General features: G+C 44.9%; 1 protein-coding gene across 2 annotated transcripts in view; it reads right to left on the bottom strand.

Annotated features, from left to right (window-relative positions):
• The window catches only part of LOC122414148 (neuronal acetylcholine receptor subunit alpha-7-like), a 66,099-nt gene that overhangs the window by 28,002 nt on the left and 14,178 nt on the right, over positions 1-23,919 (bottom strand). Inside the window, exons 2-3 of one of the 2 annotated variants that reach the window (XM_043425066.1) lie at positions 19,628-19,770; positions 3,838-3,882 (exon numbers count right to left, since the gene is read on the bottom strand). In XM_043425066.1, coding sequence (XP_043281001.1) covers positions 3,838-3,882; positions 19,628-19,770 — 188 coding nt within the window. The remainder of the gene's footprint in view (positions 1-3,837; positions 3,883-19,627; positions 19,771-23,919) is intronic. The other variant, XM_043425067.1, reaches the window with a different exon arrangement.

The raw sequence follows: 23,919 nt of genomic DNA, 5'->3' as shown, positions 1-23,919 counted from the left end.
CGTAACTTGGATCTTTTTTTTCTCGGGAATCCGCAGAAATTGAAAGAGATCGCGTCAGACCAGAGAGCGTCCTTGGCGCTTTTTGAATAATCCAGGTGATATCAGGACGTTGAACGTGCGCGGAAAGTGCGAGGCGAAAGGAAATGCAAATGAGAAGCACACCAGCAGCGACTACTTCGGTGTACGTCTCGCTTCGCCCCTTTCGCGGCGCATAACGAATTTCAATCCGCTGCGTGTATCATTTCAGAGTATCCAGGCTTCCTCATTTATTTCTCCCGAGACGAGTGCGAGCTTTAAGCAGCCATTACCGATCGTGCGAAACGGACGAAAATCGACTCCGGATGAGTGTCAAGTTTTAAGTGTAAATTAAAACCGAATATTTTGGAAAGGAGAAGAGGGTCGAGAAAGTAGTGCATTATCGAGGGAGCACGGAGGATATCGCGCGTACGATTCACCCCAATATTCATAGATACATCGCGGAAGAAGGGGAGCGACGTGATTCGCCGAGGGATTCGGTGGATGGACGCAGATGGAAATTCTCAAGTTTCTCGCTTGTGCACCGCGCGCGCGCGCGCGTGATAGAGGGATTTCGTGCTGGGATCGACACGGCGGACTCGTTCGGCTTATATTTATAACGCCAGTGGGACTCCCGGAGATCCTTGACGGGAGTTCCGACCGAGAGAAGGAGCTCGTTCTCCTGTGGAAGAGCGGAAGGAGCCCGGCCGAGGGAGTGAAAGGAAAAGAAGGAGAAATCGGAGCCGCGACCCCCTCGAGGACGAGCCAAAAGTGAGCGAGGGCGAGCCGGAGAGAGCACGATCCTCGTTCGCTTCGGTGTACGCGTTCCATCCGCGAAAAACCAGTTTTACACCCTTAATTCCGGTTAGAGAGGTTATCTCTTCTTCCCACTACATAATATGTATGTGTATATACACACGGAGGAAGAAAACTCGAGCGCTTTACCAGCACCCGAAGCATCCACCCCCCTGAATTGAGTTCATTTCGTGCCGAATGCAGAAAGATCCCTCCGGCCCCGACCAGTACTTAACGAATCCGCTCCTCTTCCTCCTCCTCCTCCTCCTCCTCCTTACACAACGTGACACTCGATATAGAACACAGAAAAAGATCGGGAGAGAAGGAACGGAGATTAAGCGAGGGCGAGTTTCCATTTTGAAAATGTCATGGCCACAGATTCGACGACGAAAGAGAGCGAAAGAGAGAGAAGGCATCCGGATGTATAACTCAAATGTGGGTGGCGATGGATTCATAAATGTATATAGACGCGGAGAGGCGATGAGAGCGACATATACATATATGTGATACGTTGTATCCATCCTCGGAGAGAGATTACGGAAATTTTCCTCGATGCAATTAGTGGGAAGATATCCACGACCCTGGATTCGGCGAAACAAAGAGAGAGAGTCCTCGTCACCGTGCAGCCCAATCCGGTGTGCGAGTCATTGAAAAATATGCCAACTTCATTCGCAATCATAAGAATTGGGTTATTTACGATTTCAAGAATTTTTTCATGTCTCTTTTTCTCACATCAGCATCGAATATCTAACGCATTATTAAAATAATCATAACAAAAGATTAGCCGGTTTTTTTTATAAAGGAAACAGGATAGTAACTCAGGAACGGTACAAAAAAGGTCTCGGTCATTATTCAACGGTTCAACGGAGTGAATACTTCTGATATAAAAGAAGGGAAGAAGTCAGCACCGGGATTGCCAGCGAGTACGTGCGGGGTAAAATTTAAGGGTTTGCCAGCAACGAATTTCGTAAACGAGTGCAAAATTTCCATTCGGATTACCACGAAAAATCCCCGGCGCTCCGATGACGAAGGGGACGTACGCGGATATACATATGGGAATTTTGCTTAAATTTTAAACATTGGCCCTCCTGGACACCGAGATTTATGATATAACATAACCGATGGTGAGACGCTGTAAGTTATCTCCTTCGCCTCCACCCTCGCCCCGACTATTTCACGAATGCACTACGCCCTCTACGTGTGTTAGAACGACGGTATCTATTTCCCGAGTCAGGCACGGGGATACAGCTAAGAAGAGCAGGATACTCGGAATGGCACGCTGCTGGTAAAAGCTCTTAGCTTTTGTACAAACATATCTCTATGTACACGTTGGAAGTTTATTGTCTCGGATCAATCCCACCGAGTCCGAGATTGAGATTAAGGGCGCGATATACTCAGCGAAATGCGAGATGGGAGCAAGAAAGATTATACGAACGCGGGGTATCGAGGTATCAAATGCGCGCGGTTGACGTTGCGTGTACGAGGCTTTCGAGGGGTAACGTTCCTCTCGTATCGTCGTTTCTTATTAAAGCAAATACTTTAGTGTTATGGAAAAATTAAATATCCAGGAAGGTTCTCGCGGCTAGACTCTTTCTCGTATTTCGAAGGAAAGGATTTATTAAAAGGAACTTAAAGTTTGAAGTAATTCGAAGCAATTGAACGATTAAGATGCACGCAAACATTTGCGTATGGAGCCGAAGGACAAAAGCCAATATAGCAGAGTTCAACAAGTTCTTCTTTCCGAGGTGGATTGTGTGTGTGTGTGTGTGTGTGTGTGTGTGTGTTTTCTGCTCTTTTTCTTTTGCACGAAGCAGCCAGGAGAAATTGAGATTCCCATTTGGGTGAGTATCTCGGAGGTGAACTGTGGTTAGTTCGGCCAAAACTTTCACTCGTTAAAGCTCCGTGCACACTTTCCAAACGTTAATTTGTTTCGTTCGAGTTGCACTCCGGAGAAACATCTTCCACCAAGTATACAACGAGCGCGCCCTAACGACTTACCTAAGCGTATATATGCACCTGTAGTATATTGACTTTTCGAAGCAATGTTAATTATCGATCTCACCGTTTGTCCTATCTTTGAAATTTTCAACCTCATCGAGTGAAACTTCAGTTTCAACTTTGCCTCAGTGCACAGCCCTTCGAATTCAGCAAACCTTTCAATTTCATTCGCTTCTCGCATGAAGAGTTTTTAAGGCGAGATAGACGTTCTCGCTCGTCATTTCTGAAGGTATGCAGAAATGGAAATAGCAACGAGGAATACGATCGAGTATCGAGGGGAAAATAAAATCGTACGCTCCAGACAAATATCCAATGGTTTTTCCTACCCCACATACCGCATAATCACAGCTTTTCTCCGAGTCTAAAAAAACTCCTACCGAATATGACAGCCTCGATTTTTGGGCCACCGGAATTTGTTGAACTGATTCAATCGATGGCGTATCAATCAGAAATACTGTAGAGTGTCATATGCTCCGGTGCACATACGTATACGTCATATGTAAGTATGTGAGTACGTACGTATACAATGTCGATCGTAGACATACTGCAACTGCATTTGGGTCATAGAGAAAAGACGAGGAGACAGGGGCACGGGGAGAGATGGGGGTTGAAGCTCAAACTGTCCTCGCGTACGTGACTAACTCTCGACGAGAACTTAAGCTCTTCGATATTAGTCGGGGAAAACGATGGAGAACAAGAAATTGATGAAAGCGTGCGCGCGCGGGGGCGTGTGTGTTCTCGAGTGTATAATCGCGAGTATTTTCCGAGAGGAAGTTACTCCGATTCCAATTAGAAAAATTGGAATGTCTGAGTTTTTATATTTCATTGGTTTATACCGAAATTCAATGAAAAATAAATCGAGTCTTAACGTAGCTGAAAATAGTTCGAGGATGAAGAATAAAAAGTACATTTTTCGAGAAGTTTCGATTGAAAAATTTATCTCATCGTTCACTCTGGCATTGAAATCTCGAAATTGCGTTTCCTTTCAATACGACAACGCAGGACGAACGAAGAAAAATTTGAACTCACCAACTTGAGCCACAGATTGGTGATGAGCAGCTGATTCTTCTCGTCCTGAAAATGCAGAAAAAAATTTTATATGCTTTTATTGTTCACCAGGCAAGAGAACAAGTTTTTTCTCCTCGTACGACTAAATATTGAATCTGAATATAACATCAGCGTATAAAATGCGAATCACGATATCAACTAAATTACGATGGAAAATATGCTAAATTCTACATATTTATTTCTACTGCTAATTATCTACTAATATATTCATAAAGTACACCGCTCGACGCATCGATCATGCAGCCAACGAATCTAAACACGCTGCGTTTCTTCGTTAACATTTTCGCAAAAGCTTCGTGCTCCTTCTACAAAACTCGTCGAAAGCAAAATTCAGCAAGCGATTGTAAATCATACCATTTTTCTCGAATATTCGTGTCGATAAACCAAATTTGGAGCATTTAATCGTCGTTCAATATATCCGCGCTCCTATACGAAAAAAAAATCTTTCGAAAAACTAAAAACATTCGATTAGATTTAAAAAACGTATTTTTAAAATAAATACCAATCAAATGGTAAAAACACTGATCGTTTCAACGTTTTCAAACTACTGGTGATTATATTTGAAATATTGAAATAATGAGGAAATACGTGAAAGTGTACGTACGGCTGCTGCGTCTACGAACACCGATATTTTCGAATATTTTAACGGGGCCATTTCACCGAGCGAAGTCTTGTTCGAACTTCTACAAATATTTGGTTCTGTGCAGCCAAAAATGGCAATGCATGGATGACACCTCGAGCACAACTTGCAGGAATTCGATTCGTCGCTTCATTGAAGCGTCGTGTTTGAATTCCATCATTCGAAATTCCATCTCAATGAAATCATTTCAGGAGAATCGTAAACGCAATAATATATCGACGAGGAGAATGTTAATAAAAAATCGGATCCAGTGATTTTTACAGTTCGTTTTTTTCATTGCTTGGACATCGATCCGACGCGACGTTTCGTACTCGTCACCGAACGCTTGCCAAGGACATGTTTTTATCGGCGAGCTTTTTTAACGGAGCATTCGATTGTATAGCAGTTTTACGTGCGAGTGACATTGCACTAAAGTGACAAAAAACGTAAATACAAAAATAAAATGACGGCGGTAGTTGGACGTTTTTACGATGTCCCGTTCGAGGTAGGCTTTCGAAATGGACAATCGATCGTGACACTGATAGCACAAGTGGATCGGAAAAATTTCGTTATTTCAAAAGGTGAAAAACAAAATGAAAAAATTAGCTCTCCCGAATTTTGGACGTTCGCGTACTCCTGTGAAGAGGCCGCGAGCCGAAATCGACTGAATATTCAATTTCAGAAACATCCAATTTATTATAAAACCTTGAAATAACATTCGTCGATGTGGATTATATCGAAACTGCGAATGATAAGAAAATACCAATTCCGATAATTAAAATCACGCATATGAACAACTTTCTATTTCTCTGCGAATCCTTCGATAAAATATTATCTCGAAACGATTCCGCGAGACGTTTATTTCGGTACGTCAAAATACCGGTTCGTTTGATCAGTTTATCGGTTCCCACGTAGACAGCGAATGCTTCTCGTTTAACCAGGTCGCGAGGATTAATGCAACCTTGTAATAATGAGCAACGCTATTATTCAGGATGTCTGCTGGTATTTTTATGTTCCTACTTTTCATCGCGACTCAATCGTCTGTATATCATCGTCGTGGTCGGTCTCGTTCCTCCGTCCAGAAAAGAGGCACGCGAAATGTCTTTCTGCCCTCAGACATTACGACGCCGCTGAGAAGGACGAAGGAGAAATAAATTCGTATCGAAGGGAATGACACAAACTACGAAAAGTTAAACTACCTTAACTGAAAGTCTAAATTCTTCATTTCCAAGGGTCGAAATAGCAGTCGACCGAATAAATCGATAGGAAAAATAATGCAATAAAACATTGATCCCCCTTCCGATGACTGCGAGGCTTTCCTATATAGTTTGACGACCCTCCGGAGGGCGAGCGGTGAGGGGCAAACCGACCAAATAATTGTGGACAGTGCACTGCATCCTGTGTAAGCAGGGCAGCGTGCGTCTTCGTTTCCGTATTTCTCCCGCTCAGGTGTACACGTTGTTTCAACTTCAAATTGATCCCCGAAGACTGAACGCGGAGGCTGACTGTAGGAGACAAAAAGGAAGTGAGCATGTAAGAGTCGATTTAATCGATTCTCTGAACGAACGGTTCACTTAAGGAATCCATTAAGGGAAGTAGAGCTGCGAGCCGTGCTTTTCGGCTGCGGCAACTTATCGTTGCATCGATTCGAATGAGAAGGTATTCCGGCGCATGAATTCGCGCATTAGGAATACATTGAGAGTCGGCAACCGGCTGCGTGATTTGTTGCTCATTATGGGAGAGTATAAATGGACGATGTGAAATCCCCGTATTCGTGTACTGGCACACAGATATTTGAGTGGGTGTGTTCGAGCCCGTATGAATTGGCGAGAGCCAATTAAGAAGCCAAGTCCGAGGTTTGAATAATAAAGCTCACTTTGTCAAGCCTAATGCACGTGGATGTGTCTACGTACGGGCAATTAAACGTGTACGAAGCGAAGAAGTATCCATATACGCGGAGCTGAGGGTAACGATGTATGTGAGGGACTCGGGAGCACACGTTTATGTATTTTCGATGCGAGAATGTATAGCGCGAAAGCTCATACGTTCACTCACTCCTTTCGTCTCGTCTCGTCTCCTCCCAATCGAGAGAGAGAGAGAGAGAGAGAGAGAGAGAGAGAGAGAGAGAGAGAGTTGAGCATATGCCCTAGCGAGTCTCGGACCACGGCAGCAACTAGCTTCCACCCCTGTTAAGCCCCTTTCCTCGCTGCTCCTTTCCGCGGAGCACCCCTCGCGGCCCGGTAGTCGAGCTACGGGCGCGTTAACTCATCGATGCAGTTATCGATGCAAACGATCGACGGCTGCTTTCTCTCGCACTCTCTCCTTGCGATAACTCACCTGCTTTTCCTCTTCGCTCTCCCGCGATAAACGCTCTTTCAATGTTCGCACCAGCTTCCCCAGAGGCAACGCGGCAATCCCTCTTTCCTCCCTCTCCAATTCATCCACCTGTGTACGGCACCGACGCCTCGGCCGTACCGACCCCCCAAGGCATTGTTTCTCCGCACGAGTATCCTTCATTAAGCTGCGGTTTATCGACGTAGCCCCACTCCTACTCCCATTACGTACCGTTGTAAAACCCTCTTTCCACCGATCGGAACACTTTTCTACTCTCTTCTGTATTACACGGCCACTGCTCTCTTTCCAGCAGAAAGACCGAGACGGAGAGGGAGCGAGGCTGAAATAAGGCCGGTGGATGGTTTGATGTTTCTTGTACGAGTTTTTTCCCCTCTGCACTCGTACTATATAACTCCTATTGGCTCAATATGCCACGTTCTGACCAATATCGAATTTTTTTCATTTGCAACCCTCGCTTTCTGACGCGTGATGATTTTTTTCCACCTTCTATATATACCAGCTCTGCTCCCAAAATACTTATCCGCGTCGTGCAAGTTGGAGCTTCAGTAGCGTAAGAAAAAAGTACAAAATTAACGACGCAAAAAGTGGTTTATTGCCTCGGAAAGTATACGTTTTTTTACCACCTCGCTACAGAACTTTTTACAACTCGATATTTGCCGGTGAAAAAAAAAAAAAAGTTGATCCGCCGATATGTTCGCTAATAGATTTTTTACGTGTAACCAGGTCTGCTCTCTACAAAAAGGACATTATCGTTCACCTCTCGTTTCAGCACTGTCTTCCGAGAAGTTTCCACTTAATGTATTTTAACGTTTCTTTTTATTTTCACGTTTTATCGGAAAGTCTCCTGCCGCCAGCGCGCGCGTCGAGTTTGTCGAAAAATTGTTCGACTCCCATTGGCGCAGCAGGGAGAACGGCTTTTTATCCGCATGTGACACACGGCGAGCACATGTTGTACCTTCCATAGCGGAGCAGAGCGGGAGTCCGGAGTGAGACAGAGAAAACAGTATCAGGAACAAATCCCCTGACCGCGTGGTGCAATGCCTGTTATACTCTTCCTCCGGCGCTCGCTTCCCTCCCTCCGTGCCTCGTCTCCTCTCTTCCTCCACCTCCCAATATCCGCGCACCCTCGCGAAAAAAACATTATCGTGAGATATTGTACGTTCGTGTGGACCGAGACCGAGCCGAACGAGCCGATACATATAAAGTAGAGCAGTCGCTGCAGCTGCACCGCCGCGCTGTATATTCCTCCCGCACGTATATCGGCTCTTCTACGTCGAATTGATCAACCCCACCCCTCCGAAAGCACTTCAATATTCATTAGAATTCGTTCACAACTCACTCGGCCCCGTGGCTTTTCTTCCTCAAGGAACCAGTGAAATTCCAACTGCACGATTGCTTTTCCCTCCAGTTCGAAAGAAAAAAAATAAAAAACTAAAAAAAAATAGCTGCCTCACGAGTTTTGCAAGGAACGTGTGCGCCACAGCTGATCCTGGAGCCACCGCTGGACACCCGGCGCGTAAAAAATAGCTTAGTGAAGAAAACTCAGAATCCGACGCTATCAGTGATCGATAAATTCGGCCTTGCTCACTCCTATATTTGCCAGTCTCCCGTCATCTTCACCACTACAAAGATCATATAATAAACCTACTTCTTGACAATCTGCAACGGACACTCTGTGCACGTCTCGGTGCAAATTTCATCCGAGAGACGGGAAAAGTAGTCGAGCCAGAGAGAGAGAGAGAGAGAGAGAGGCACAAAAAGATCTCCCTTCGTGTCCTTTCAGCGTCGTAATCGGCTGCTGTCAGGTCACATTCTTTCGGGAAAACTCTCCAGAGTTTCACGATGGAATTTCACGAAAGCTCGGAAAGAGCTTCTGCTTTTCTGCTTCGGGTACAGCATAGTTTAGTATGTATACATACACATGAGTATATATGCGTGAGAATAGATACATGTATACAAATATAAGAACATATATTTATGTATATATACGAGGAGGAAGATAGAGTTTATAGTGTGTATATTTGGGTGACAGTAACAGCAGCAGCAGCAGCAGCGGCGGCGGCGGCGGCAGTCATGCCAATGTCGTTGAGAACTCGAGAGACAGCGAACGAGCCATTCCTGCGTATATATTCCAATCTCATCCCCTTTACTCTTCCTCCTCGATCTTTTCATCCCTCGAGTGTCGCGCCGGAGTGCGAATTATCGTGGAAATTTTACATAAAATTTTCCACGTTCATACATCGAGATAGGAACGAAGAAAAAAGCGCTCGCGAGCTATTTTCATCCATCGGCCTCGCACTCGTGCACGGGAGAGACGTCATCGTCCGTCTGCAAAGTCGTTGCGTGCAGCCTGTGCACGACTCGACTCGGAATGAATGTTCCGCGAGGGCTGATGCTCGAAAGATGATGCAGAGGTCGAGGACTCGAGACGCATCTTCCATCGAATCACCCAAATTCCCAGAAGACGATAAAACACGAGAGAAATAGGAATAAGGAATATTTAAAAAAGTCGCAATAAAGGGGAACTCTGACGATTCGCTTTCTTCGGCGTGAATAGTCATTTAGTTACCCGAGGGCAATGGAATTTTCATTCATCTTAACGAAACTCGAGTCGCGACGCAACATCGAAAAATTGAGGGAAACACGTGATTATGGCTGGAATCACATTTACGAGGGATGTGGAACGAGAAAATATTTTCACGTTCGCAATATCATGAAGTTTGCACCATCGAAATTCCGAAGAGTATATGAACATTTTACCAGCGAATTTTCCCTCGGCGAGGGAGCCTCGAAATTTTATTTCGTCACGAGAGCAACTCCGAGTGACTCTCGATTAAAAATATTCAGATACATACGGTATACGTCACCGTGCACGATCGTCGTTTACATATTAATTACAACGTTTGCTCGCGCTGTAAGAGGAACGAGGGGATCTTTCCACGAGTCTCTGCTCGAGCGAATCAGAGATGCAGAAACAACAAATTGCACGTATGCAATTCTGCCCTGCTTACATAAGCGTATTTATATAGACATAACGAGAGCGATTTCTAATGCATTATACATATCAATAAACCGTCTCACGCAAGATATACATATTGATGATTCTCCCACGGCCCTCGACGGCCGAACCAACCGACCGAAGAATTTTATACGCGGACGAAAAAATTCATTATGTCCGTCTCCCTCTCGTGAATGCTTTAATTGCCTGAGCGCCTAAAAAAGTTTAACCATCCGGAAATTCGTGCGATGGTCCACCCAAAAAAACAGCACAAATGTAAATAAATAGTGAAAAAACGAGTGGAACGGAGGAAAAAAAGTGAGATGAAATCTCGTGTGAATCTTCGAATCGGTGCTTTCGAAAACGTAATTAAAATTCATGTCACACTGAAACCCCTTTGTGAAGATAACAATTATTTTTACTTCCGTCCGTATATCGAGGATCGGGCAAAGTTTTGACACGATTAACAGCCCCGCATATACCTCCAGAGAAAATAAAATCTTTATACTGCTATATTATATATTTTAGTACAGTAGAAACTCTCTTGTGAGTACACACTCGTGTGCTTGCCACACACTATAAACCCGGACAAACGAACCACTACCATTGTTATTAAGATAACGAGTTTTGCAGCAAGTTCGTGGTCGTCGTTAGTCATCCGCGAAGGGGACTGAAGAGAGAGAGAGAGACTCGTCTCTTCAGGGGTGCACGAACATGAGGCTCCGCGTTCATGAAACACACACACACACACGCACACATACGAGAACATGAATAAACATATGACGTTATCGGAATCTGATTCAAATCAGTAGTCCCCGTATAGGGAACTATTCCTTTCCACTTATCGTCCCCTTTTTCACAACGAAAAACTTTGTTACTGACGGCGGAAACTCTCGTGGTAAATTATATAAATATAGTATGTGTGTCACGCTGATACAATATTCATATTCATGGCATCCCTCGACGATGGAACATTGGCTCACGGGCGTCGAGTTCGCCTCGCTCAATTTTTCACAAAATTCGCGTGCGTACGTTCAACGAATAGTCGATGAATAACATTTCGGATATTCTCCAGGGAGAATACGTGTAAAATCATTTATTTTGTACGCTCCAATTTTCACAGATCGTTCAATTCCAGCCTTCTTTTCTCACTGTAACAACATTTATTGCAAACTCTCGTTTAACGAGGCCGAATCGCGTACGAGGCTGCTCGGCCCTGCCGCGGGTCTGCGCATTTTAAATAGTATAGTTGGAACAATTCTTGATCGAGATTTGCTTGAAAGTTTATTCGATAACTGAAGAATATTGAGCTATTCGTTTTTCGGCCGGATCCTGCGACGAGAGATCAGAGATCCCAATTTCCAAGCCAGCCCGGATTGGGGAAAAAAATGATTTTTTTATAATGTGGAAATTCTGGATTAATTGAGTCGCTATTTTCGAGGTTTTCCCCCGGAGTTCTTTCATAAATTTATATGAGGAAAAAAAAGGTGGAAGCAAGCGAAACAAGAGAGTTTGGTCGAAACGGGGTTAAATATTGGGCAGAACGCGGCGCACGAGCGCAACGATGATTCAACCCGATTTGTTTCCTATCAATATTCCTTCAATGTTATGCATCTCATCATCGCTGTCTGGTCGTTTAGTTTCGATAAACATTATTTGGCAAAGTGTCGGATGCCCAGTGTACCGAACACGCTCGATACTAGCGGAACTTGAAAATCCATAGATATAGGATAGTCGCGGAAGCCTCTGAAGAATTTACCCTTCGAGAGGGAAACGGGGTCATCGCCGGCAAACTCTAAACAAGCGAAGGGGTGCGGAGGGTGCACGCGTGTGGGAGCGCCCTGGGATGTTTCACCCCCGCGCATAGCCCAAGGAGAATTCAGTCTGGCATTTTTCTTTGCCTACTTGGATAAAACGCGGGAGCGAGAGCGAACGATGAAAAGTTGTTTTGTAACCACCGAGTGGCCATCGCTGTGAGCGTGTCGGTGCGTCGACGGGGGCGGGGGTGTGTGTTAATAACAGAGTTGGAGATCGGGAGAGCACTTGTGCGCGGAAGTTGCGCGGACGCGATGAGTCATCCGAGATCTCCGAAAGGCTCGCTAATGAGAAATATAGTCTGGGAAAATGAATAAACCGTGCAAATGCGTGAAGAAGAAAAGGGAGTGAGGGGAGAAGCGGATTAATGCGCGGCGCGGAGTAACCGCAGAAGAAGGCGCCGAGTCGTTATAAAATCATCACTCAGAAACGGCTCGTTGAGATGCTTGCCCCTCCGGAGTCTCAGCTCCCGGTAATATCCAAGGGTACGAGAGGTCCCACCCTCCGGAACGAGAGTTTTGTCCAAAAGTACCGGCGGCCTGTGTCTCGTAAAGTCAACTCTCCATTATACAGTCATGACAAAGAAACAGACCGCGTCTTTCGTATTTTTCTTCCGACTTTCTTTCTCCGCTGTTTTTCTTTAATTTTTCCCTTCAGCTGTGTATACGTTTCAAATTGTTTTTTCTCTTTTTTTTTCTTTTACCGAGGCCCGTGGAGGCTCAAAAAGAAATGTATTAGCCACAGTAAATATTAAAATTGAAAAAGTTTCCTCCAATTATATGACTTCTCTCGGCATGTATGCCGAGCAGTGTACTGCTTAAAAAAGTTGCTCCCCGCACGAAAGCGATGTTTTATTCTCTCCGATTGAGTACGAGAGAGCCTCGCTGGACTTGCGGTCGACATATTGGGGCCGAGCATGAGTAGATTCGGAAATCAGATATATAACGGAGTTCGGAATCGCTCAAAAGTTGGTAGCATCGGCTGGCTGTGCGCTGGATCGTAAATTTATCAACATTGGTCGAGAAGCTGGAGATGCAGATATAGAAATTGAATCAAAAGAGAAATGAGAGAATTTCTGGTGGGTTGCATAGGAGGAATCAGCGGTTGATGCCGGCTATCTGCGCGAACGCATATACACAGTCTCGGAGACATAGATCCGGTTGGCGGGGCGTGTGCTCGTATGAGAAAACCACAAAACTCAATTGTGTGCGGTCACTCCCTGCCGATAATGGTTCGGGAAGACGAGTTCTCGATAGATATCTCGCCGTTGAATCTGCATCAGCCGCAGAACGCGGAGAAACGATATTGCGATATTTTTCAGAATCGAACGAGCTCAGCTAGAAACTAAATCGATCAAATTTATCCTGGTGCACTCGTGTCACATACATTCTACACTGTATATTTATACGATGATGATATGAAATGCGCAGAGACGCGATTAATCGAGTAATCATTTTGTGCTGCTCGAATGGCTGATTAACGTCTGGTATAAATTTCAAGAGCGTGTCGCACAGCAAAAATAATAATAAATGATTGCGGTGACAAAATATATTTCACAATCGACCGCACAACTGTTTACAACGAATGATTCGACAGGACGAAATACACTAACGACCTAGACTGTGAAAAATTCGAAACGAGAGTCAACGTAGCGTGGATCGTTGTGCGATAAATCTGCTTGTTAATGGATTCGAGAATCTGCGTCGGATCATTGACAGTGTTTACGGCAATAAAGACTAGAAATCGTGATTCATTAGGGCATACGTTGACCGTATCCTCATTCGATTTGCACACGCACATCAACAAATGTGCTTGCTTACCATCTCGTCTACACGCGCGCGTCTATAAATTCACGTGTGTGTCGATGGAGGACATCGGATCAAACGATGCGTCTCTCCTCATTTCATTGTAAATTACAGGATATCAATTCGAAGGAGGGACAGAGAGAACGAGAGATTCCATGTGTTCTAGAACACACGGGCCCGGGTCTCATTTAGTCTCACCGGTGATGGGCAATCGGATCTGGTGTTCCGCATCGCGAGGATGCTACGGAGTCAAAGGGAGAGAGAAATCGATAGAAACACTTCTCCCATCGTACGGACTAATAAGAGAGGGAAGGAGAGAGCGCGAGGGAGAGAGGATCCCGGGAGATGAAGTCTTCGGCATCTGTATTGGATCCATCTCAAGAGCAAATGCTTCCGGTTCGCGTTGTCTTCGGGTGTCTTCTGCATAGTTGGAAACTAATCGAAGTGTCTCCGAACACGATCGTAACTAGGGCTTTTTGGGAGTTGATTTGTTTCAGTCGTGAAATATCTCACCCGAGAATTTCCACGTCGCGCCGTAATGAAACGACGACGCTGCTAGACCGCGGCGCAAGAAAAAAAGCAAAGCTATGGTTCTCCAGGGTTTCGAAGCTTCCTGGAGCGCTCGCTCCGATTCCACGATGGGCTGGACCGGAAGGCCAATACCTCAGGCGCCTCCCATGGGAACAAGTTATTATCCTCTTTGAGGAAGAACGAGGAAACGGTGGCGCGGAGGATCATCAGCAGTTCTTAAGTCCCGCGAGGCAAGCTCGCTCGAGCAAAAATCTTTCGTCCCCCGTGCGGACTCATTCGTGATAAATTGTCCTACTTCCGAGACCCCCTGCACCATGTCTTTTTCTCGCGCATCTAGAAGCAAGAAAAGTTTAATTTCATTGATCTAAGAGGTTCGAGCCACAAAGGCGTATCGAGTCGAGTATACACGGGCAAATTGCGAAAGCTCTTCCGATCCTCCGCAGTATCTGTGTACTCGTATAGGGGAGATCAACCTACGCCATTGTGCGCGGGGATGGGTCGTATAATCCGTGCTGAAAGGACCTTTCCTACGGTCACGAAGTGATAATTAATCAAGCGTGTAATTTCATATGTCCACAAATGTGTCTACTTAAGCGGGAGAGTGTGCTTCGTGAAACTAGGACCATGGTGATTTCATCTTCTATCACATCAGGACGATTCCCCGCGGGGATTTGATTTACGCTTGTGTGTACGACTCGCCCGGCACATCCACGCAAGATTATTCGATACAATATAGATCCGCTTCCACTCCGGAGGATTGGCTTCGAGAGTCTTGGCTGGCCAGGCAGGCCCGATTCGCCTCGGTGGATCATCTCCGAACATATAGAAAACACCAAATTCCTGTGCAGGCTGCGGACGCACGCGACGAATGACGTTGAGACGAACGACTCCCCGAACTTTCCATTTATCCGAGATTTTATTTCCCATCGCGCAACACAATTCCCCCGTTGTTAAATGCAACACGTGTCATCCGAGTTGCCAAACGAACAAGCGCTACAAATTGAGACGCAAAGGGCGCGTGTCTGCGCTCTCTCCTTACCCGGCCCACCAGTTTTACGACTCGCTGCTATTACAAACCTGCTCGAGAATACAAGCCAAGCACGAAGCTATAATCTCGTTCCGCCGCATCGAGAGATTCGAGAAGACGAATTATTCCCCGTTGTCACTATCCTGCCACTTCCCTGCTCCCGCCGTCATTTACCTTTATGTCCCCCTGCTTTATTGCCGCATCCGCGCGAAACTGCGAGCCTTGCTTCTCAGATGCATGCGAATTCCCCGTTCGCCTTCGCTCAACAGCCTCGCGCCCTCCAACCTCAACTTTTATTAGCTAAAAATTTTATTACACGTTCCCTCGAACCCGTACGAACAATTAATATACTCACGTCACCTCGCCACATTTTATTTATCCTTAATAAATTCATTTCTCCAGCAGCAAGCCATGTTACGCCGTTCACGCACGAGGTGTATCAATGTACGCAAACGAGTCAATATCACAACTTAAAACGCGGCAACCTCGAAACGATCTCCTCATGCACACAAGTACGAAATAATATAGTAAATCCCATTGTAAACGTAACGTGTCAAATAATATTTATACACTCTCATACTTTGCCTCGTTCTAAATAAAACACTTTTGTAACCGAGGTTAACTATTCTACGAACACGAACAACTACGTTCTATAAAATACACTACACAACAGCAGTTACTTAGTATATAATAGTGGTGGTATATAAGTAGTGATAGTGGTAAATAGTATATCAATTGTATTCCAGGCCAGCACGACGAAAACTATAATATTGTACTCGCTCATAGTTTATATAACATGCAGGGATATAATCAAAAATTTATAGAGAATGATTTATTTGATCATTTTTAAGGTTGGTGGTTTAGCATAGAAGGATATATATATATATATAACAGTATGTAATAGACGTACAATGAAAAAAGATAATAATTCATAATAATCAATAATAATAATCAATAATAATAATAATCAATAATAATAATAATAATAATAATAATATACTGACAAAAGTGTCCCACTACAGGCATATAGGAAATATATGGATATATATATATATCATATATATATATATATATGATCGATAATTAACCATAATTAATCTTAATGATGATTAAAAATGTATATAATGCATTATATCTAATGTAGTGTAATTCTTTGTTTATCTATCACTTGATGAATATATGCATATATAAATATACCAATACGTATTTATATATACACACGTATATATATATATAATAGTCGAAAGAAATACAACCGTAACCAACTTTTACATAATGATATTTGTGAAAGGTGTATTTTTTTTGTATACGAAGCGTTCCAATCCACCTCGAGTTACGTACGATCCATTAGTTTTTTTCTCTTATTCGTTTGTCTTCGAAGTTAATGAATTTCGTTTATTTTTGTCTATCATTCGATCTGGGATAACGGAGACGAAATAATGATATTGCGAAAGAGCGTTATCAATTTGATCTGGAAAGTGATTGATTCGATAGGAATATTTTCCAGCATGTTTTTTTCATCGTCGTTGTTTTTCGACATTGAAGAGCACGTTTGCGAGCAAATATTGTGGTTATGCCTGAGGAGTGTTTCGGAAGGAAAAACTGTAGAGTCTGTTAAATACTGGTAACCGCGATAGGATCAATCGCACTTCATATTGGCTTAAAATACCTCGTTTACAGAGTGTGATTGTGTGAAAAAAAAACAACGATATGAAAATAGCGAATGTGTTGCGATGCGTTTCTCCGTAATCGGATCGTTCGTCAAGTCCATTTTTCTTGTCTTTAATACGCAAGTACAAAGTCCTGTGCGTCGAGAGTATTTTCGGTCGAACGTGCGTGCTCGTGTCGCATTGTTCGCTCGGTCATCTATCCGAATGCGCGTATTTTATTCACTCCGGTGTTTTATGTCCTGGTATTGTACGGTCACGCATTACATGTGCCTGGCGATTCTCGGGTTATAAAATCGTACGGGAGGGAAGACTCGCACGAAGCCTCCTCACGAGCTCGCACGCATCGGGCCGGCCCGGACCCGCCACTGGGCAAAATCGCACTTCTCCGATGTTTTCTCCTCTACCGAGCTTCGACAATGCTCGTCCAACCAATTAGGCACTTTTATGCTCCAAAAGTATGCTCGACAACGATGCTTTTCCAACGCAATTGCTCGTAGTTTAAACACGAACGAATTTCCACGTTGCAGTTTTGATGCTCGAGCGAAACCTCCGTATTCGAATAATATTGGAACGATAAATAACGAAATTGGCCGTCGGGACGCTTCGCGTATACGGAGGCGACGAAACGGGCGGGGGAGGGCGGGAGGAAAATTAGCTTTTCGTTGGAGGAACGCGGTGACCTATCCTCGTAAAATTGATCTACGTGCATGACGCGAGTAGCGAAGGAAACCGGAAAATCGATCAACACCGTCGCCGGGGCGGCTTTGCATCCGGAGTTTGTTAACACCAAATTCATCTAATTGCACGCCCCGTTCGATTGATCGTGGAAAATGACGAACCGATGATTGTCCGCTCCAAGGAAGTCTCTCACGCCGTTCCGCCCTCCGATCAAGCCCATTTTTCGCACACCCGAAAAGACGCAATTTCTTTGAGCAAAGAAAAAGCCATTTATTGGCAAAGTTGATTGGAATAAATAAGAGGCGAATGGAAAAGCAGAGACGTTTGATCGAAGGACGTCGCGCCACGTCAGTAGCCGAAAGGTCCTTAACCCATCAGAGACTGAGATACTTTGCCGGTAAGAGTCTCGCGAGTGGGTGGAGGGATAATTGACACCCTTTTTGACGCGCCGTGGTCTGCCCTCTGCCGCTCTCACCCTTTCGCTCGCATCGATTTCTCAGGGTTGTGCAGCGCGAGAGAAGAGTATCGGGTCTGCCAACGAGTATACGAGATAATGCGCGACCCCCTCGGCCTCTCTTTTCACATCCGTCCTCCGCACTCCGCGTCCTTTTTTCCTATGTACGAGCCAAGAGCTGCCAGCATATTCTCTCTCTCCCTACAGACGTTCGCGAACCCCTGCCGCGCTTGGTGCTCTTCTCTTCTTGTATTCTCGATGCACTCGAACGTAATTCAGTCGTCGATCGAGAGCTCGAACAAAGTGACCCCCTCCGAGCAAGAAGCCCGGATTGTAATATGCTCCTGACATCGTACCGACAAAGCCATCGTCGTTTTTTGTATACGATATTATAAGAAACGCTCCTTTAGAAAATTCCTTCGAAAGCGTACAATTTCAATAGTGTTAAAACGCTATTTTATATAATGAACAACGCGAAAAGCAAACCGTAGAAATGATCGAAGCCCCATTTTCAAAGCGAATTCAACTCGCGGCACGACGAAGGAGCTTTTTATCGCACAATGTTGCGCACTCGAGCTTTGTGAACGCGCGGAATGACAAATGGAGTATTCGATCACAGTTCGCGAGAAGAAAATCTGTCGCGTGCTGGGTACACGTTGGATGTTCGATAATTGGCCGCTCCGACATATCGCGCGCGCATATCCACACACTCGACTCGTACTTCACAAATTATCCATTTTCCCAGTGGATGTGTATCACGCAAAACGAGAATCGTCGATAACGCGATGACGAAACAATGTGTGAAAGCGCCGGGGAGAATGAAAAAAGCCGCGTAATTATCCGGTTCCTTGAATTATCGCGGGAGGCTGCACCGCGCAATGATACGGGCGGTATTGAATTACGCGGAGAATGGATGGAGCATGTACGTGGATGTAAACGTGTGCATTGGGAGAAGATTCTTTTTTGTTTTCGGGGCGTATCGATTTTGCTCCCTTTTTCTCGTCGTATCGTTCGGAGGAGCAGAGACCACTTCCGCAATTCGATATTCAGGCTAGTCTTTCGAGAGACACGAGGGTTCGAAGAGGATATCGTTAGGAGCACGTCCCTCTTGAAAGAGCCACTCGAATATTTCCTCGTAAAGCGAATGTGCGTTAGTGCGTGCTTGTTTGTTTCGCCCTCTTTTCCCTCGGCGAATAAGAACTACACGCGGAATCCCGTTACAAGATTTTAGGTCAAATAAATTTTCGACAACCCCAAAGTGCCCGGGGGATTGTCGTGTTGTGACAAAATACGAGCTAGGCGGGAGCGACTCGAGTATTTCTTCTTTCCTTGTCGCGCGAGCGCGGTGCGCAACGTGTGGAATCGAATTTTCTAACGCGTCGTCGGAGAAAACGACTCAGACTAGAAAAGCGTGTTGAATAAATGAGTTTTTCGCTACGAATTTGACTCTCCTTCACGTTTTTCATTTACGCATCGTCGATCCGAAATAACACGAGATTTCTCGGATCACAAAAAAGTAAACGTCGCGCTCGGACGCCCGAATCGTCGTCGACGCTTCTGCGGAGCCGCCGAGCATTTACGGAACACGCGCACGCGACGCCGAGTTTCTGTCCTTCGTCTTCTTCGTCCCCTTGCGTCCTCAGTTCGTTTATCTGTTTCTTTGTATCTCTCAATCTCAGTGATAAAAAAAAAAAAGTGTGAATGCGATGAATCGTGTTTGAATTAAGAAAAGAATATCGTGTATAGAGTATATAGACATTTTTTTAAGAGTGAGAGAGATTTTTTTTTGTTTGACTTACAACGTCGATAATTTGCATTAGAGTGAGGCCGAAGCTCAACACGAGGGGCTCGGACTCATTGCCCACAGGCCGCTCCAGCACGTTGTAATTATCCAGGAGGTCCTTTAGCAGCTGCTTCTCATGTAAGCCGCCACTTACCAGCCCTAACCAATTATTATTTCAGTCATGCCCGGTCGAATCGACGTTATACGGTGACACCACTTCTTTGCGTACATTCATCCCTTCGATTTTCATTATTCATTCGATCCCATCAATCAAGTAAAACGATGAAACAAAAATTCGATATTTCTTTATAAACGCTTCGATATTCCTGCTTATTTATCGCTTGTAATCGGCGTTATATTTTATGCCTGTGCGTTTACGGGCGATGGGTTGTAAGGTTTAGGGAAAATAGAGAAAAGGAAACGCGACTGAGATAAAATGGGAGAGAACATGAATCCTGTTTTCGCACGAACGAAATTTTATCGACGTATAAAAAGTTGGAATAATTAATAAAAAGCAAAGCGTTTTTATCACCCGTTCGGGATCCGGTAGCCGGGAAAGAATGGAAAATACTCAACTGCGCGCGAAAGATAGTACAGATATTCGGGAGGATAACGTTGTCAAATGAGATTTTGTTTTTCAACATATGCGCGAGCAACGAAATTCGCCAGACCGTAAATGGAGACAGAGGTTAATGGAAAACAAAGGAAATCCTGGCTTCCCAGACCAGCCGTATAAATATTTTACCAAAAAGAATTCCGTATCGCGCGAGACCCGCGATACGAGAGGACGGCTGAGGACCAAAAAAAAATCAGGTCGTGTGCGAGCTCGCAGTAATTTATACTCGTATGTGTAAACGATTCAAAATTTCATAAAGCTGCGAGAGCGCTGCGTACTGAAACAGGATTAAATATTTGTCAACCCCGCTCTCGACTTTACGTTTCTCAGATTTATTTCATCCAATATACTCAAACATTTTGCAAACGTAACGTTCAGTTTAGCGTTAAATGAACTTTGTCCGTTCACTCTCCGCTCTCTCTCTCTCTCTCTGTCTTTCGACCCGACGCTCAAATGACATAAGCCCCCCGTTGCCATTCGTCTACACTGTTTTCTTCCTTCTCCTCCTTCATAGAAGGCATCGTTCGATGTGCACGATGGATTTTATCAATTAACGCGTTGTTCATCAAATTTTACACGCGATGGCCATATAAATCTGGGTGCTTTAAAACTTCTCGACGCTCCTCGAGAAATCATGATAATTCAAGCATTTCATATTTCTTCATTACAACAGTAAAAGTGAGATAAACGTTGTCAAATAAAACGATTGACGATTTTCGTTTCGAAAGCGTCGAATCATGTATTCCGTACGAGAAGCTTTATTCAGTCGAAACTTTGTCAGTTATTTTCACAGCAATCTATCGATGGAACGTCGTTAACTTGATTAAACTCATAATTCTATAACGCGATTGATGGAGAATGAACAAAAAAATGGTCTTATTTGCGGTGTTATTAATCGGAACAAAGAAAAAGTAATAAAACGTTTGATAATAAACTTGGTATTTACCGGGGACGAGATTCGATCGAAATATTCTCGCAACTATGGCCGCAAACGATTGGGTTAATAATCAGGGGCGTTAGTTAATGAGATAGGGAAGGTGGCCGCTGTCGGTTGAGGGAGGAGATCGCCGATCGGGATTTATCACTGCGCGCACGCGGTTAACGCGGCCTCTATATACGTACTCGGCCGCTTCTACTCGAGTGGTAATAACGGTGGCTGACCGCACCAGGGATATTACTACTGCGCGTGAGGGGAGCACGCTTCTCCGACCACGCAAGGGCGGGGGGGATCGGAAAGCAGAGGAAGAGGAAAATAAGAAGTTCGTGTCTCTCCGGAGCAGGGCCCTGATACGAGCCTTTTCTTTTCGACTCAGCGGTAGATTCTTTCGAGAAAAAAAAAAAGAAAAAAAACAAGAAAAGCGTATTCTAAAGTCACCGGAACGAATGAATTGAAGAGGGGAAAAATCGGCAGCATCAGTGTAGACAAAAAAGCTTATTGGATCAACCCAAAATGACTCGAGTGTCTGATATGTGTGCGGATATGAATATCGTTATGCGACAGTCCCAAGAGCTGCCTCAATGGAATTGCGCAGGGGGAAAAAACACGAGATATACAAAGACCAAGAGTCAAGACCTTTTCTCATGTGGCTTACACATTATCCACCCGAAGCATGCAACTTTGAAACCGGTTTATCTTGCTTAGCAGCTGCTCCAGAGGAGACTCACTTCACTTTGTTGGATGAATAAGCAGCACCCATGCAGTCGTTGGGAAATATATATTTGCACCGAAAGTGAAAGTTGCCCGAATGTGATCGAATTGGTCTTTTGTTAGAGAGCAAGAAGAACATCTCGTTCTTGATACTGATTGAACTTCCTGAATTCGATTTCCCTAAAATGTACTTCATTTATAAATAAATCAGTGATAAATTATTCCAAGGGACGTTTGTTTCTATCAGGTTCACCGAACGACAGGTCTTCATCCAGAGTTACCGGTCTCAAGGGACCCGAAGAACACACGGGAACTAGCTACGTGCTGGCCTACCGGTACTTGCTCCGCAGCTTCCTTTTCTCCTCTCTCCCTCTCTCTCTCCCCCCCTTTCTCCATTCGCTCCCTCGTCGCCTTGCGCTTGATAACCAGCGATATATATACAAGGTCTCTTCCATCCCAGTCCATCGTTGGAAACTCGTTATCGTCCTATCGTGTAAACTCGAGATGAGGACTCTTTGCGGGAAGATTGTTGTTTCGGTGCGGCAAGCATGGGCAGCTCGACACGACCGAGAGACGACAGGGAGTCGTGTATATAACGCAGCGTCAAAGGCGCGTGCCGTCATTGACTTTCGATTAGTATACAACGTCCGTCTCTTCCTGCTTTTTCTCCGTCCATCCATTTCTCTCGGTGCTGCATTCGCCGTGGCCAACGGAGACAGTGGGGTCACTTTTCGTCACGTACTTTTGCCGATGGCGGAACTAAAAGTGAGGGGAGCCACGGACAATTTATGAGCGCCGCTACGTGTTGCGGCGACAGGCTCCTTTCGCCGTAATAAAATCATCCGGAAAATCATTTTCCACAAACTTCCTACTCAGGGCTCAGGGCTCAATTGACGAAACAATGAAGAAGCTTTCAGCCAGGGAAAATTTCATTGTTTCATGGTGAAAAGTGGCTTTGGATAATCACGCGATCCCTCGATATCAGGCACAATACGAAAACTAGGTTCGAGAAGTGAGTGGTGCCAACGACGAACGCGATGGAAAAGCTCTCAAAGGCGCGATCGTCCACGTGTACCGAAACGTTTCGATTCGGGAGGTGGTCGACTTCCCAAATATCGGAACTTGGGATTTTTTAGATCCTCTTTTCTCACGTGGAGATTCGTGAGTGCGCGGATTCGTGCGCTCACAGCCGGATTTTGCCTGCGGAGCATCGGGTGCTCAACATTATTGCTTCAATTGCTTTATCGTTACGCGATTTGGCATAGCCTCGTTAAAGCGTACTGCGATGAACAATCTTCTCGTACATCGAGGTAGATGAGCTCCATTATTTCTTTGCTTGATACAATTTCGGTAGGAATAAGGATGAGGAGAAAGGAAAGGACGGGAGTCTTATTGTCGTACGGCTGACGCGAGAGCCCTCGATCCGTAGCCCTCTGACAGGCTTCTGTGAAACCAGAAATCGTTACAATACGAAAATAAAGATTCTCCGCGGATCGCTGATATGAGAGTGTTGAAAGAAGTTACAGAGACGACGCTTTGCTCCCGTTTGACGAAGCGTATGCAAGTTGCCAGAAAAAATAAAAGAAACGGGCAACACGCGGTTGTGAATTTGGGAGAGAATCTAGACGCGGAGGATCGTTAGATAACGGATTGAGCTACAAGAAGCAGCGTCGCCGGTAAATATACGCTGCTCACAGACACGAAGAAGGGTCGCGCGCTACGCGCGCTCTTCGTTCGTTGTTATACAGTCGCGATATACGATCGGCGAGAAGAAAGTGGCGTGGTGAAGCGTGACTTTGCGTCCCCTTCTGCGACACGAAGTAAAGAAGGCGTGCTCGAGTGAGCTCGCAAGAGAAAGAGAGAGAGAGAGAGAGAGAGAGAGCGAGCAAAGAGGGGAGGAAGAGGGTGCACACGAGGCAAAAAAAGCACCCTTCGATCGAAGAAGAAAACTGAGCCGGACGCGTGTAGCAAAGCAGCTATACCGAATCAGGGGAAAAAAGTTGAAGCGACTTCCCTCCAACGAAATATCCTGCCCACGTTTCTT

Source organism: Venturia canescens, chromosome 7, assembly GCF_019457755.1.
Source record: "Venturia canescens isolate UGA chromosome 7, ASM1945775v1, whole genome shotgun sequence".
In the NCBI taxonomy this organism is placed as follows: domain Eukaryota; kingdom Metazoa; phylum Arthropoda; class Insecta; order Hymenoptera; family Ichneumonidae; genus Venturia; species Venturia canescens.
The sequence above is the reverse complement of the archived record's forward strand: the minus strand, read 5'-3'. Positions and strand labels throughout refer to the sequence as shown.